The sequence below is a fragment of the Fundulus heteroclitus genome, chromosome 20 (assembly GCF_011125445.2).
Source record: "Fundulus heteroclitus isolate FHET01 chromosome 20, MU-UCD_Fhet_4.1, whole genome shotgun sequence".
NCBI classification, from domain to species: domain Eukaryota; kingdom Metazoa; phylum Chordata; class Actinopteri; order Cyprinodontiformes; family Fundulidae; genus Fundulus; species Fundulus heteroclitus.
Genome location: NC_046380.1, coordinates 37,901,687 through 37,918,626, shown reverse-complemented (window position 1 = coordinate 37,918,626; position 16,940 = coordinate 37,901,687). Strand labels below are relative to the sequence as shown.

General features: G+C 37.8%; 1 protein-coding gene across 4 annotated transcripts in view; it reads left to right on the top strand.

Moving 5' to 3' along the window:
* itpr1b (inositol 1,4,5-trisphosphate receptor, type 1b) overlaps window positions 1-16,940 on the top strand; it is a 131,715-nt gene that overhangs the window by 7,634 nt on the left and 107,141 nt on the right. For all 4 annotated transcript variants that reach the window (XM_012874222.3, XM_036151869.1, XM_036151868.1 and 1 more), the window contains exons 3-6: window positions 3,837-3,907; window positions 15,759-15,874; window positions 15,982-16,068; window positions 16,446-16,604. In XM_012874222.3, the coding sequence (XP_012729676.2) occupies window positions 3,837-3,907; window positions 15,759-15,874; window positions 15,982-16,068; window positions 16,446-16,604 (433 nt within the window). The remainder of the gene's footprint in view (window positions 1-3,836; window positions 3,908-15,758; window positions 15,875-15,981; window positions 16,069-16,445; window positions 16,605-16,940) is intronic.

The window sequence follows — 16,940 nt, the reverse complement described above, 5'->3', positions numbered from 1 at the left end:
TCTCAGCAGTGTGTGAAGCAAAATAACATTGCAAGCACAGAATACAGAAAAAATAATGAATACAGAATCAGTCTTTCCCACAACACATTGTTATAGGTTCCCACCACAAGTTAAAACAAGTTATAGCAAAATAACACATGTGGTTCTCAGTTTTATGTGAGAACAGAGCACGAGCATATATGTTGCTCTTAGTTTAAAACTAACCAGTTTTTCCCAAAATACAGTGTCAAAGAACAAAAACAATTCTTTAATATATCAGATGGGGACATATATTGTCATTACAAATAAAAGATAAATAATAATATTGCAATGCACACAGGACTATAATTCCTCCAGTTACTGTCTGCTCAGATGGACCAATCTTTATGTCAATGCTCTGGCACACCTTACCAGGTCAATGGTAGGTATGCATTTCACGTGGTAGGTATGAAGACTGTCAAATCAAATTCACAACTGGATTTGCTAATCTGCAGAACCTGTAAGTCAGGAATGTGTTTCGTTACAAGTAAACAGAAAGCCTGGAGAAGCAAACTGTTTCATTAAATGACATTGATGTGTGAAGCTACCTAGACAACCTGCTAGAGTTATGTAGCAGCGACAAAGAGCCTTTTTCTGAATTGTAAGCTTTACTGAGAGGAGATCTTGGATAAACCTGTAGTTAAGCCCAAGATTATTCATACCCCTGGCAGATTTGGATTCAAAATACTGTTCATTCAACAACAACAACAACAAAAAAAAACAATTCTTAAAAGATATAAAAAAAACAGTAACTTTCAGGTTGTTTATATCATGTTTTATTAAGAAATGACATTTCAAAAATGATTTCTACATTAAATATTTATTGTAAAACTATTTGTTGGGAGTTCAGTAATCAGGCCCTTCTTATAATTGCTGACCAGCAATTCTAAGTGTGTTGACTGTCATTTTGCTAAATTTATCTTTGGTGATGAGCTGCAAGTCTTTGAAGTTAGAAGGCCTCCATGCCATCACCCTAATATTTAGCGCCCTCAACAGATTCTTGTCAAGTCTCTGGCAGGACCACTCCAAAACGTTAACTTTGCTTTTTAGTCAGAAGAAACATGTTGGAAAATTAAAATATTTCTTTAAACCTAAATCCGTCATATGTGTGAATAATTTGAAACTTAATTGAATCCAGTTTAGAATCTAAATGTCTCAAAGTGCCATTGTTCTTGAGCATGTTCTTATCCACTTTATTCTTTCAGCCAATAAAAATGGGAGAAATAAAAGCTTATATTTAATGTTGAAGATTTTTCCACCAAAAGATTTTAGACTTCCACTTCCTTCTAAAGGTCTTTAAAGAAGTAATCAGAACTCTGATGTATAACAACTTGCTTGTTTCACTTAATTATTTAGGAAAAAAGGTAATAAAATCTTACTTTCTATGCTCAATGGGATGTTCTGTTGTAATTAAATACCGTATAAATACAGTAAAATATATAACTAACTGTGGTAAGAGTAAGAAAAATAAAATTAGCTTTCAGTTTGTCCTTTTGTATAATATTATTGTTTGTAAAGTTAGGTAGGCAGTAAATGATTTGGAAAGTTACATTTATTTTATTTATTTTTTTGTTGGATGACTGGTCTTTATTTAAAAGTGACCAGGCAAGAAACAAGGTTGGGAGAGAAAAGGAAGAAATGTGGCACTTTAACATAACTTTAAGTGTTTGATGCAGTTCATCCTCCAGTCCTCACTTTCTGTCCTTTGTAAAAGAAATTAGGCAGAAATCACCCCTTTTCTAAAGCTGTGCTGAAACGTTGTGCTTTAAGTGGTTACATTACATTCAACTTGAGTAAGAAAACAACTTCATTTAAATTTGACCCCTCTTCAGCTCCCATCATGAATTAAGTAGCCTGGATTTGTATCTAGACAGATTTTTCTATTGATGTCATATATCTATTCTGCAGTGAGCCTACATTTAGTTTTTCAATGCTCTGTACAAGGGTTAAACATTGTGGTGTATCATAAAAACGGTTGAAAGTCATTTAGTACGTGACCCACGTGTCCTAATACACTAAAATTCAACGAGTCAGCACTCACATTATGAACCTTATCAAATTATTGTAAATGTTTTTTTTTTTTTTTTAATAACGCTCATTTTTATCCTTACACTAAAAGTATATTTTACAGGAATGTCTCTGGTGTTGTTTTCAGATTTAACAGAACTTAAAAAACACAAATAAGAGTTTCAGGAATCTAAATTTTAATTAGCAGAGATGATGAAGATTAGTCTCTAATGTTCTAATTGTATGGGGAAAAATACTTTTCCACTGATATAACTATTGAAATCATGAGTAATGAGTGAATTTGTTTTTAATTTCAAGTTACAGTGGACATTTGCAACAATTGTGATGCTATTGTCAATAGAATTGCTTTGTGTTGGGTGTGTCTTTATTGGAGCTGAAACACAGTGGGAGTGCATTATCCCCGCCGTTCTCGGCTGGACCGTTCACTTCTGTGTGGTTTCCACTACAGAAAAGGGAAACTGCTGAAAAACAGAAAACCTCACCATCTGGAGTGGTCACCAAATGGGCTTTGAGTTTGTTTTTTTCCTTCTTTGTTTTGAAGAGGGAGAAAAAAAAAGCAAGAATAAAGGATCTTATGCATATTGCTACTTCTCAGGATGGTTTATCCATCCAAGCCTGATAAATAGTTTTCAAATGACATTACCATCCTTTTGGTGCACTGTGATTTCCAAAAGCATAAACTAAAAGAAAGTGACAGAAACTCAGTACCTTCAGTTTGTTTACTAACTAGTAACATGTTTCAGTTGCGTAGACTTTCATCAAGAACAATGATTAAAAAGTAATTGAATTTGTCAAATTCAATAGGCTTTTATCTTTTTATAATTTCTCTACCTGGTTTATGGGAAGTAAATTTATGTAATCTTTCTGGTAGACGGAGCTAGGTAGAGTAGCCAAAATTCAGACTCAAGAGTAACACTATATTAATGTATTTTTAATAAGGTAGAAGTAAAAAGTAGTAACTGTTGCCTTGTCTTTTCAAGTAACTCCATTACTTCTCAATCTGCTGGTCCAAACTGGTCCGCTATCAGATTCCAAAAAACGGGAGGAGACTGTTTAATTTTGCAACTGCAGTGCTGTCAGTGGCCTTCAGGATTGCAAAACCTAGAAGTTACAGGCCTAGCGTCCCTAGTGGCTAAAAGTTACACAGTGCTGCTTTAAGTACTGTGTATTGGAGTAGTACTGTTTAATGTGATTTCATTTGTGAGGATGGTGTAGTTGTGCCGACAGAATATAAAATTCTGTGCAGGTTTTGGGTACTTTCAGTAAGAAAAAATAATTCACATTGTTACAACACAACAAATTCAGGCAGAAGAAACACACATTTCCAAATCTCAGTTTTCAGCCACATAAATCTTTTAAAACCAGTGTTTGCACATGTATATGGATCTGGTGCCTTTTGAGTCAATATATAGCTCACAACGATCTCTGACCCGTGAAGGCACAGAAAAATACAGTATTGAGAGTCCTCTGGGGTCTTGGCAATCAGTTCGTTTGGCTTGTGGGTTTTGTATGATCTATCTGATTTGGACTTTAAACTGCCGCTTGGGAGTTTGGCCAGGAGACCACTTTAGACTCTTTGTTCTATTGTTTAACCCACTCATCAGCAGATTTTGCAGAGCTCGATGTAATATTACGTAAAATATTTCAGGTAATTTTATCCAGTATTGGTCTACTGTCTACTGACAAGATATAAATGTTAAAAAAAGCAGATAGAAGCTATTTTAATGTCATAACTTCTTGTTTTTAAATTTTTGAAAATGCATTCACACTAATGATAAGTATGTCTTTAGGCTTGTGGATGACCGTTGTGTAGTACAACCCGACGCAGGGGACCTCAACAACCCGCCCAAGAAATTCAGAGGTAAGGACTTGCTCTCATTTCCTTCCGAGTTATTCCGAGTTGTCTGTTCTGCAATGAAATGTTCAAAAAAGGTGTTGTGAAAGTTATTTCTTGTTTCTTTGGTTTTGGCTTTTCATGCTGGAAAACATTTACCCAGAAATCATTTAGAAACTGCACAGTAAGTGTCCCTGTTACACAAAGGCCGCTTTCGTTTTCAGGACAGCTTGAGTTTTCAGATACCTTCGACATGTTTAAAGGCGCAGTTATTGAAATGCTCAGTTTATTCATTTCATGCTGGTTCAATACTACTTATAGACCTTAAACCTCACATTCATGCTGTGAGGGTCCAGCCTGACCTTTAGGCCCAGGTTTTGTTAAAAAGCTGTCAAGCCCACTCTCTAAGTCTTTTTCAACCTTTTGAAACCATACTGACATACTACAGGTTGCAATGTGATATTATCTGGTTCAAGAGTTCTTGCTTTCAAATATACAGTTTGGATTGAAAGGAATATCTTTGTTTTGCGACTTTTTTATAGTTTGCAAGGAGACCTAAGTTGTGTTTGGGTCATTTTCATTGAATTAAATTGTTTGTATCAAACAGACGCTCATAATAACAGTTTTCATTGTTATGCTATACCCCTTTGAAAGGTAGTAGTAGAAAATCCTAGAGGAAACCTTGTAAAGTAAAGATTGAACAACTGTTGTTTAGTTCCATCTTCTTGCCATTTTGTTTGCGTTTCTGGAAGGAGAGGGTAGGGCATGAGCTATGTCGTATCTGTTTGGGCATGTGGTAGTGATGGTGCAGCACAGGATTTTGGAGTGTAAACAGAGATGGGTACCTTTCACATTTGAACCGTTATGGTACCAATAAGCAGTACCTGGGAATCGGTACCGGTACTTAACATTACCTATTCCCAGTACTTTTGTGGGTTTATGTAGTTATAAATGTAAGTTTATTAATAACATCTCTATTATTTTTCCAATTTAACATGTTTATTTCTCAATATATGAACTTCTTTGGATCTAGAAATGAACCTTATTAAATAATTTATGAATTTTTAATACATTGCCTGAATCCACACCACATAAAACACATTATCTAAAGTACAGTTATGAGAGGCACAGAGTGAACGAGATGAATAAGTGACTGAAGCTGCGTGTGAATAAAGTTCAGGGAATTGTGTTATGCAATAGTTTCATAGAAAAAAATCTGAAATTAAAAACATTATATTTTATCCCGCTTTGTGATACAGGGTGGGATGCATTTACAATGAGGGAACACAGAGAGGCTCTCCTCTCTGCTGTCTTTTCCCTGACTGCAGGCGTGTTTCAGGACGAGACAGCTTTTGGAAAATTGTGAGGGGTCTCAGCAGCGCTCGCCGCTCTCCCAAGACAATCACTCTAGAACGATTGTTGCTTTCATGGGAAGTCACCAATAACAAAGAAGATCACAAAAATTTTCGCTAGTTGCTTTTTTGAAAAAAGGTCGCTAAATCTAGCGAAAAATTAGCTTAAGTGGCAGCAGTGACCAGGTGCTTCTGCAGATTAGAAATATTCCCGACGCTGGCCTTGCACTTGGCTTCCCAAATATTGCAGCGAGTGGAATCTGCAGCATATTTTGCAAAGTAGAACCATACTTTGGAGTGCTTTCTATCAGCCATGCTTGTTTATTTAGTGGACCAGTGGCTACTGACGTCATTACGCTCTTGTGCGTTCATTGCTGTGTTTATGACCTTATAATCTGGTGCAACTTATATATGATTAAGGTTGTGCTTACTGACCGATTTTATGTGGTACAATGCACTCAAAAATCTGTTAAAATGTTTAAGTACAACTTTGGTAAGCAACAAAGGCACTCCGCTCAACGGATATTCAGAGCCTTATGGTACACTGTGCCACTACCTGATCCACCCCCTGAGCTGTCTACAAGACTGCCTGACTGTAATGTCAAAACTAGAAGTGCATTCATGTAAAGTAACCCGCGTCCGGAGTACGCACTAGCAACAACAAACCAATATGAAAGTTATGTCCCGACAGAGACGGATAGCTTTCTCTCTCAGGAGAGAGCTGTGTACGGGGGAGGGGCGGAGTCATAATACACACTCCAAAAAATACGCTATTGGATAAGGCCATGGCCCAAATTCTCATATCTTTGCATATCTGTGCACAATAGAAGCCTGGATTAGGCTTCTATTGTGAAGGCTTGGCATATTGACAGGATAGATTCATACAACACAATGTCCTTGTTTTTCTGTTGTGGTAAAATGCTAGCCGTCACATAAATCTGATAAGCTGTTAACAAACAAACCAACCCATCCAGCTAAATGCTTACTAACTTACCATTAGTCGCGAGAAAGCTAGTAGCAGCTGGAGGGGAGGGATACTCCTGTAGTACTTCTCCATCTAGTGAGGACTAAACCTCTTCAAAAAGCAGAATCGTAAGGTCCAAAGTAAAGCTACATGTATCAGATGGTGCCCTTTGATGGTTTAATACTCAAGAATCAAGGGTCTTTATTGTCATAATGTAATAATAATGAAATTTTGGTGAAAATATTAATACCCTAGCCTTTCACTGGTTTTTGCTCACATCTGCTGCGTAAGATGGACCTGTTTGATTGACGATCAAAAGAACTAGCGTTTTGAAAAGCAAGATCATTAGACATAGTTTTAGTGGTCTTTTTATTTTCAACTGTCCTAATACTGTACTTCTGCCATTGCAATCATTAAACCAGTGACCATTTCATCCTGGCTATATATGTTTTTTGTTGTTGTTTTAAACTGAAGGAAAATGAGGAAACAGAAACTTGCTTGTTGCAAAGCAGGAGCATAGAACGGCAATGCATAGAATGTGTGTTATGGATCTATGTGTAGGCAGCTGGTCATGTTTTTCTAATCTAAGGTTGTTACATTGCCCAGACCTAGTCAATCGCAGATCCAAGTAAATTAGGAATAGGTATTAAATACTATAGTCACCTGCTGATACTTTGATAATGTTAATAAAATCAATGTTCCACATATATGCTTGAACACTCGATGGCTTTGAAGTGCACTAAAATAGCACAATGCACTTTGTCAGTGTTACTTTTACTATATTGCTAAAGTAAAGCTTCAGTAGCTTCAACTCTCCTGGAAAGCATTTCTACAAGGTTCAGGAATGTTCTAGTGAGAATTTTGGGGATTCTTCCAGAATTTGTCAGATAAGACGCTGATGTTGGATGGGATGGCATTGCTCACAGTGTGTGCTCTAGTTCCCCCCACAGGCTGCTGGCCAGTCAGGTTCTTTCTCATCAAACTCGGTCACATCACTATGGACCATTTGTTTGTGGACCTTGCTTTGTCCACTGCCATGCAGACATGTTGGAACAGGAAGAGGCCATCCCCAAACTATTTCCATAAAGCTAGGAGCGTGAAATTTCAAAATGGCTTAAAACGTGAAAACATGAAGGGTCCCTTTAACTGGAACTGAAGGGCCAAGCTCAGCTACTGGAAGACAGACACAGCCCCACTTATTATTTCCTTTCGAAAGGCAAGTACCGTTCTGGCAACAGCTTAAGCCAGAGTCATCCATTGGATTGATGCAGGAGAATAAGAAAGGCTTAGATGCAGCTGCTTAGCCACAGAAACCAGTTCTATGAAGCTCTTTACTGACTGTTGTTGAGCTCATCTAAAGGCCACATAAAGTTTAGAGGTGTGTAGTTGTTGTCTGCAGGTAGTTGGTGACCTCGATACACTATGTGCCTCAGCATCCACGCACTCTCCTACCGCTTCGTGGCTGAGTTGCTGTCTTTCACAATTGCTTGTTCTTTGTTGTAATATCAGTTGATTATGGAATATTTGGTAGCAATTACATTTTCCTGCCTTAACTAAAGGATAACACAAAAGTTATCTTTTAATGATACCCTACTGGAATTTAAGGAACTCCGGAGAGCGACTCTCTCTTTCACAAATAGAACCATTCTCAAAAACCTAGCTGCTGGATTATTATACAATTGTGGCCTTCAAAGTGACCTGGACGCCCAAATTAAATAATTAAGGGGGCTGGGTAATTTTCTTTGTTGCAAAATAGTACATTTTATCCCAGCCTGAATTCTTGCTGGATTAACTCTGTAGATCCCCTTGCAGGTAGACTTTAACAAATGAAATACAATCTGTTGCGCTGCAAAGCACAAGTTCTTTCAAGAGAGCTAAACATAAGAACACAGATCATGTACTTCAGTGGAGTTGTTTGTGACAGATGGAAGAAATGTGTGTTCAGTCTGCAAATGTCTGCAATGTTTTACGGTTTACAGGTTTTAGGATTCTTTATCAGACACATTTTGGTGTTGAGTTCTACTCCAAGAAAACGTTCTTTAAAAAAAGTGAAATACATGAGATACTTTTTTTACACATTGAGAAAGTGTTTTGTTTTGATGCTAAAGTAATATCTATTTAGACACATCTACTGTCATTACATTACAAGGCCAACATTAACACGTTCACTGGGTTTTAATACACAGCAGAGAGCATCTCTTTCTCTGGAAACATTGTTATAACAGGTGAAAACTATTTCATTTCTATAAGGAAACCCCAGAAAATACTAATAGAATAATGTAAGGGCGTGATTATTTAAAATTGTCTTTATTCTAACAAATATTGTAAGTTAAGTTTTGATCATTTTAAAAGTGGTTTGATCAGGACCTTGATGCAGTACACGGGACCACATAGGGACACCTTACATTAGCAGCAGATGAGTTTGGACAAAATAAATATCAAAGGCATTATTTTTGCTAAAATTATTTCCTAAATAATTGATTTAATGTTTAGTGAAGTGTGCAACTGGTGATGAAACAGTAGCAACCTTTGCTAAAGAGCATATAGACTTGGAGTATTGAAATAGTAGGTCAAGTCTGAAATACAAACTTGCTTCCTAAAAGGTGGTTTCCCCTCAAGATGGAACAATATCAACAGGAACTGTTGTGCAGTTCTGTTTATTTTCTTCAAGGCTGTTAATGTTTTAGATGTTTTGCATTTTCAGATATTACAATTGTTTATTGGGCTCTGGTTGTGGTTTCTAACAGTGCCGCTATCTACTGCTCAGTGGTTCTCATCTACAGAAAGGCTGCTCACCGGAAGAACAGCTTTTAGCTTACATGGAGTTTTCCAGGAACTCAGACGGCTGCATCTTGTTTAATGGACAGAAACACAAATCCTTCATACACTCAGAGCCTGCTTCCACATTGACCAATGTTTCATCGAAAATTATCAAAATAATTTTGTAGAATTACTAACTACATTGTAACTAACAGTGTATGGATCGAGACGCTGTGCCGGCAGGTTAATCACCTTTAAAAAAGGTAACCCATTTTTACTGTGCCAGGAAATCTAAACACAGACAATGGAAGAAAATGAACAGTTGGTTACTGTGAAGTTAATGATATTTAAAAAGACAAAGGTTTATTTTTAAACAAGTTACTCAGCGAGTCCTTGTCAAAAGTTTTGTGGTTTTATTAGATCTGTTTTCTATACTCACTTATCTGTGTAGGGTCACGGAGGGCTGGTGCCTATGTCCAGCAGTCCTGGTATAATTTAGGAGGCAAGTCAAGTTTAGTTGTCTAGCTCCCTTCATACATCAAAGGAAAGGGAAAATGTATGCCTCAAAATGGTGTTATATGTCAAATACGTTTAACTCCACAAGCGTCACATAAAAGAAACTATTACCCAAACAGATCCTTTAAATCACAGTTGATTAGAGCCTTTGTCCAGAAACGAAATGTTTCAAACATGTTTTAGTGATGCATTGTTGCTCACCGTCGTAATGAAAGGTTAATTTAACTTAAATACGTTTATGTTTCTGTGAAATAAAGAGACATATTTTACAAGATGTGTCTCTCTTACATCTAACAGCATTACAGAGGAAGAACCTCATGCTCATACAGACAGTCACACTGATGGTCAGTATCTTGGTGGTGCTGCGATGATCTGGTGCTGCTTTGCTTATCCACAAACTGGCTCAATAGACAAGAACCATAAAACCTGCTCCGTGATGGAGAGTCCTGAAGGAGACTGTCCAGCCGTCAGCTTGTGACCTTAACCCCAACCACACTTGGAGCAGAACAATGATCCAAAGCACACATACAAACTTAAGTTTGCCGCCTTTGGGTGGCTTCATCAGGAGCCTCTGGTGACATGCAGCTTTTCAAGTGGCGAATTGCAATAATTTCTATTAATATGACTACTGTACTTTTTGGCCAGCATACTGTATCCAGTACTGATAAGATCCCATTTGTAAATTTAACATTACATTTGTCCGTACTTTTGCTGCCCACTTTGAAATTCTAGTACATCAACAGCTAAAAAGACATTTTTCATTTAGAAATATGGGCTTAATGATAAACGTCTGTAATATCTGCTTAAGGGCTGCTATTTCCAAGTGGTACATTTAATCTTCCAAGCGAGCCTCACCAGAACACATATTTAAATGTATTGAATATGGCTGTATGTGCTTTGTAGGTATTTGATATCTGCTGGTCTTTCCTAAGGTTGTGTCTGCCTTTGTTTGACCCATCAGCACTGTGGTTGCAGGTTGTATATATTTGAACTAAGTTGTGTTTAATGTGTTTTGTTCTGACTTGTATTTCAATGAGGTTTCTTTAAAAACGAACGATTTTATGTGAAATTAGTTTTTAAGACTAACAAATCTTACCCTGTACACCACAAGTGTTTATTTATTTATTTATTTATTTATTTATTCATTTATTTATTCATTTATTTATTTATTGTTTTAAAGCAGTGCAAAGTTGTTTTACATCATATCAACTCTTCTGGAGTTTGATACATTTATTGTGAAGGCCTCTGTGGAGGCACATCTGTGAGCGATTTGTTCTGACTTGTCTTTTACATTCAGTGCCTTTCTGTGTTTGCACATAGGTCACTGTTTCACATTGTGTGACAAGGCCATGCCTTCCCCGTTAAAGATGCAAAGAAACGACTCGCTCCCTTCTAACTGAGCTATTCAAATAATATTCAAAGATGAGGTTTATCGCTACACTGCTGTAACTGCAGAGGCGCACCGACTAAATTTGGTACTGTGTCGACCTGCTTCATGTTTTATTTACTCTGTGGTCTTACAGATTATCAATATTTTGATAATGTTGATCCTTGTTGCCAAAATATTTTTTTCCAAAAAGCATCATTTATCTCAGTATTGTAAATCAATCTCTAACAAACCCAAAAAAGCCAATTATGCCAGCCACCAGAGTTAATCAGAAGCACTATAACAGGCCTAGATTCGTGTGGAGTATTATTAGCGCCTCTAAGCTGTTTAAAAAGTCAGTTTTGGAGGGAGCTCTATGCTTAACATAGCTTGTCTCTGATTTGAAGGGCTAATGCATGAAAAGATCAGGCTTTTTATATACAACCCCATCATATTCATTCTCCAAAATGTACAGAAGGAACTGAGTCTGTACAGTCAAACTTAGACATTTTGGGAACTGTTCCTATGCAACAATATTATGCTTACATAATATCAATGCAACATCAACTTGCATAATGTGATTAAGATTAAGGTGTTAATTGAAGACTGAATTACAAGCAGAGAACATGACTCCTATGTTGGCTCTGCTTCTTCACTCTGTATTTAAAAGCTCTGTTAGATAGAAAATACAAACCACAAGTTTCTGACATCCTAATATGAGGAAATCAAGACAGTTATGTTTCAAAATGTATCTTTGAAAATTGATAATCAGCTAGATGTACAGGAGTCACCTGTAGAGGGAGCTACATGCGATGCGTACAGTACATACGATCTGTACGCACCTAAGGAAACATGAATCTTAGCCTGAAGCTTAACAAAACGATGGTAGCAACTAGGAGTCTAACGTTACATATATTGCTACCAAAAATATCTGATCCAGCCCTGGCGGTTTAGTATGCGCGTCTACCAGGCCAATACAGCGTTGGTTTATGCCTGAACAAATCCAGATTGTTTGTGTGCAACGCAATGTTCTGTTGCGCAACTTTAACACCTGGCACCAAAGCAAAACCGAGAGGATTCCCAGCTGTCACTAAACTGTTATTTGGGAACTTTAGAGTTTCTCATGCAGCCACAGCGAGGCAGCAAAGATTATCAGAACCAAAATTTTAAGTTAATGTATACATTTTCCAGCAGCGATGAGGTATGTAGCTCGCTCTGCACTTAAATTACTCACCTGAAACAGTGTCAAGCTTTATTAAAACATCATCAATACTGGAGAAAAAATGCTAAAGTCCAAATCTAGCTGTATGTATGGTCTTATTAAGAATTCTTAAACATTGACTATTTTCATCTGATTTTGTCATCCCATCCATCCATTCCCATCCAACCTGATCCTACGCTGTGGCCCTAAAACTACGAGTGAAGTAAAAGAAAAAGAAAAACACATTACAAGTGGAGTTAAGCAGATTAAGTGCATTTAACATAGGGATGCAGTTAGTTTTTGCAGCACGTCCATCCATCACCATGGATTTATCAATTGAAAATAAAATCAAAGCAGATCTTCAGTCAGCTCTAAATTGGCAATTTTCCATTTGTTTCTCTTGGAAAACAACATTTCTTTTTGTGTACTGTCCCAATTCTGTTAATTCTGTCATCACTTAGTGCAAATCACACAAACAAGGTGTCATGTTTGTGTGACTCTGGGCGTGGTGGTGGCACAGGGATAGTGTGCGTGGCCCATTGTACGGAGGCCTCAGTCTTCGACTCAGCCGTCCTCTGGGTTTGACTCCGGGCCAGTGGAATGTCTTCCCTCTCTCTCTCATCCCCATTTCCTGTCAGTCCACTTTGAAATTGAGGCCACTAGTGCCACAGAAAAGAAAACACAGACTCTGCTGATTATAAAGATGTTTGTCTGATACTATAACATTTTTGCCAGCTGTCTTGCTGTTTTGAGGTTAAAAGTTAGACTGTGGTTCTGGGGGGGAAAAAAAGCCACAGAGGTCTAGCCCTATGATTCTGCATTAAATGAGTCAAAAGTGTCCTGGTTGTTTTACACAAAGATGGAGTGTTTGTTGTGAAGTTCACACTTTTCCATTCATATGGTATCTGTGGGCTTTACTCACCTCTGGATCGTCATTAGTTTTTCTAAGGTGAGCATGGGGGCAAGCTCTAAAGCGCTCTAAACGCCATGCCCTATGCCACAAACATGTCCCTTTGGATTTTGTAAAGGACTCCTAAACATGGGACACTACAAGGTGATACAAAATTGTATTATGTGATGTGAAAAAAAACTGTGGGTGGTCCTTATGACTTCCAGTGTAGGTGGCAAGATAAGGAAAGATCCCACTGGAATTCTGCACACTGCAGTGGAGGCGGCTCCATTGTGATCTTCAGTGGAGCAACGGTGCTTCAGGTTGTGCCGGGACGTCAAACCCTGGCAGGCGCCTGGCTAACACTTCTCATACAAATATCAGCGGTGAAGCTGAGGGTCATAACACCTTGCAAGAGATGCTGGATGGGTCGCATAAGTTGGACGGCACAGTGTTAGCGATGTGAAAGTGGCTAGGCATCATACTTTTGCTTCAGTGCTCTAAGAAGATGTCCAAATCCTTTATCAACAACAGACGATGGCTGGTTATTAAGGTCAATACACAGGAAAGGCTCCTGCGTTGTTTTTACTGTGCGTGGTTTGACCCTGGACACCTTTGCCTGCTTCTCTAAACTTTTCACCAGAGTTAGCCGTTGCGGTTTCCTGGTTGGTTTTGGAGATGGTTTATCAAATTGCTACTTTTGTCACCTTGGTTTACTTGGGAAAGGCCTCCACACAGCTGACATCGCTCCTGACTCTTAAGTTGAGGAAGACTGTCACTCTACCTTTCAGGGTGCGTCCTGCTCTTCTTGTTTTTCTTTCTTCTTTTTTGCACCTCAGTTTTCTGCTCTGTTGCTTCTGCTTACAGAAGCCGTGTATCGTAGGTAGCTCCAGCCACACTGGTATTGGGTCCTGTAGTATTGAAAGTACACACATTGATTTCAGATGTCGGTATCTGTATCACTGCATCCCTGCTCCACCCTACCGGAAACACTTGTGTCACGTGTCTTTTGGTCTGTTCATCTGTTCCTCAGTTGTCTGGCGAGCCAGAAGGGTGAAATACAAATACTTATTTCCCTTGGTCGTAAGATTTTAATCGTGAGGGTCTTCTTACCCTTTGTGTTGCATCTGCTCCATTTGAGACATGGCTTTCATTCTAAGTAATGCTTGTATTATTATTATTATTATTATTATTATTATTATTATTATTATTATTATTATTATTATTATTATTTATTATTATTATTATTATTATTATTATTATTGATTTTGGCTGAGATGACGTTTAATCTCTACTGTGTTCCAGTTGGATGTACAGAAATGGATGTCTTTATTCTGATACTTCTACAGTGAATGTCCAATAGGGGCTCTTTCCTACTGGATCTGTTGTTTAAATTACGGTAACAAATCACCATTGATGTGTATGATGAGAGGAAAAGTCTTGTTTCTTATATAATATTTAACTTTCCATGGTCTTCATTGTGTTTTGTTAAGCCACAATGTTTAACCTGCATTATTTTATTTAGATACATAAACCTTTTGCATTAGGCTTGTTACTAAATACTTCTCTACCTAGCTGTTTACGTTCTTATTTCTCTCTTTTTTTCACAACCTTTATGGCCGATTTGCGTCACACAAGTGTTCTCCCAGTGCCCCGTTTTCTTTTTTTGGTCTTTGCCCCGTTCTTTCCTGCCCTGCTTCCTCCACTCCAGGCTGTATGATGGGTTCTCCTTTGAGACTTGCTATGACCGCATTTCTGAGTGCGGTAGTCCAAATCGCTATTTTCATCTCTTTTATTACTCAATGGGTCTCTCGTTCTAGTTAACGTTAGGAATCCAGTGGTCCATGGTAAACATGAGAACGGATGAATTTGATTCTAGCATGTTACAACCATGGAAAGTTTCTTTCTCTTTTTGTATCCAATCACTGTTTTCTGATTTAAATCAAGTTTGTGTGAGAGTCTGAGTTTTTCACTTAAGCACCTCAGTGCTTCTGTCCTAATAATAATAATAATAATAATAATAATAATAATAATAATAATAATAATAATAATAATAATAATAATAATAAATCCATCCATCCATTTTCTGACCCGCTTAATCTCTCATGTGGTTGCGGGGGTTGCTGGAATAATTACAAAAAAATAATAATAATAATAATATATAAAGCCAGTCGTTGATTTATTATCACTTAGTTTTATACAGTTTGAGAAAGATGCCTGGGCTTTGAAAAGTAAAACACATTAGCTCCCCATTCACTGCTGGTGTTTATGTACGAAGGGATTTTTTGATGTCATCTTCATTATATCAACTAAGTTAAACCTTTTTTTTTACCATAAAACAGCATGTTAAAAAATCAGTAAACAAGAATCGTTCTATGAATAAAATATTTTTAACAGATTTGATTGAAATTGCTGTGTAATTTGAAGACAGACTTACACTGTGCATTAGTTCTTCCTGTAATCCTTCTTTGAGACCTTAAAAGGCAAATCTTACGCAAACCTACAAGACTGAGAACAATATATCTTTTAGTATTCCAAAAGAAATACTCATCCAGTCCAGTTTGATACCATTTAAGTTGGTTTTATACTATTTTATACTATTTTTATAGTATTTGCTCCCTTCTGTCTCCCGTATATCCTTAAAGTTTGTTATGAGTGAAATCAAGAAGAGGCCATGCTGGTTCTAAAAAGACTATTTTTAGTCCGTCAGCGTACCAGTTTCCCCAAACTTGGCTCTGCGAGGTCAGGATGCCGGGCATGTGTGTAAACTCTAACTTGTGATAAATGATGAAACATGTTTCTCTCTGTTTTGCTTGTTTCTCTTCTTCAGACTGCCTTTTCAAGCTGTGTCCTATGAACAGATATTCAGCACAGAAGCAGTTCTGGAAAGCAGCAAAACCTGGAGGCAACAGTACTACAGACACAGTCCTGCTCAATAAACTGCATGTAAGATCTATTTTCATCTCCACAAACCGTAATTGCCGTGTGGTTTTATGGGCAATTCAAAGTGTTGTGTGTGTGATTCAATCTCCGTGCTCTGTTGTGCCTGTTAGCATGCTGCAGACCTGGAGAAGAAGCAGAATGAGTCTGAGAACCGCAAGCTGCTAGGAACAGTCATCCAGTATGGAAATGTGATTCAGGTGGGTTGCGACAGAGGAGATAAAGGGCTTTGCTTAAAAGAACTGCGGCACTGTGCAGCATCCTATACGTCATTGTGTGCCTAATGATACTGACCATAATTTGAGTTTATCTGTGAAACAGGGAAGTTGCTGGATAATATGCATAAGGGAGATTAGTGTAGGATGTCCCAGTTGCCGTTACCTTAGATAATTCAACTGAAGCTGCTTGAAATGTGCACCAGTGGCTGGTTAAGATGAAACCAGCTGTTGCGAAAAGTTCCCAGAATAACATTTGCGTTGCACCAGTTTTTCTACATTTTTCTAATGCTGTGTAACTTTTTCCACTTCTCCGTCATTGGAACCAGCAGTTTAATCTCTTGTAATTGTTTTGCCAACAGTTGCTGCATCTGAAAAGCAATAAATACCTGACCGTGAACAAGCGGCTACCTGCACTGCTGGAGAAGAATGCCATGAGAGTGACTCTGGACTCGGCAGGGAATGAGGGATCCTGGTTCTACATTCAGCCCTTCTACAAGCTGAGATCCCTGGGAGACAGTGTGGGTAGAGCGGGGTGTGGGATTCAAGCTAATTATGCCCAGTAGAAGGAATTCAGCTTATATTTTTAGACTTTTCATTGGGTTTGAAAACAGAAGTCACATTGACTCGCCACATCTGAGCCGCAGTTAAAGCTGCATGCCTCTTGCTTTAAAATGTTCAACTTTTGGAAGACAATCTGCACTGCCAATGAAATGACTATTTTTATCCCTAAAAAAAGTTCATCAGATTTACTGCACTGGAAATAATATGATGGAAATGAGTTGTTCCTGTTTTAAGTGCAAAAATCATATTCCATTGGCAGACAATCTTATTTATCTGCTCAACTCAAGGACAAG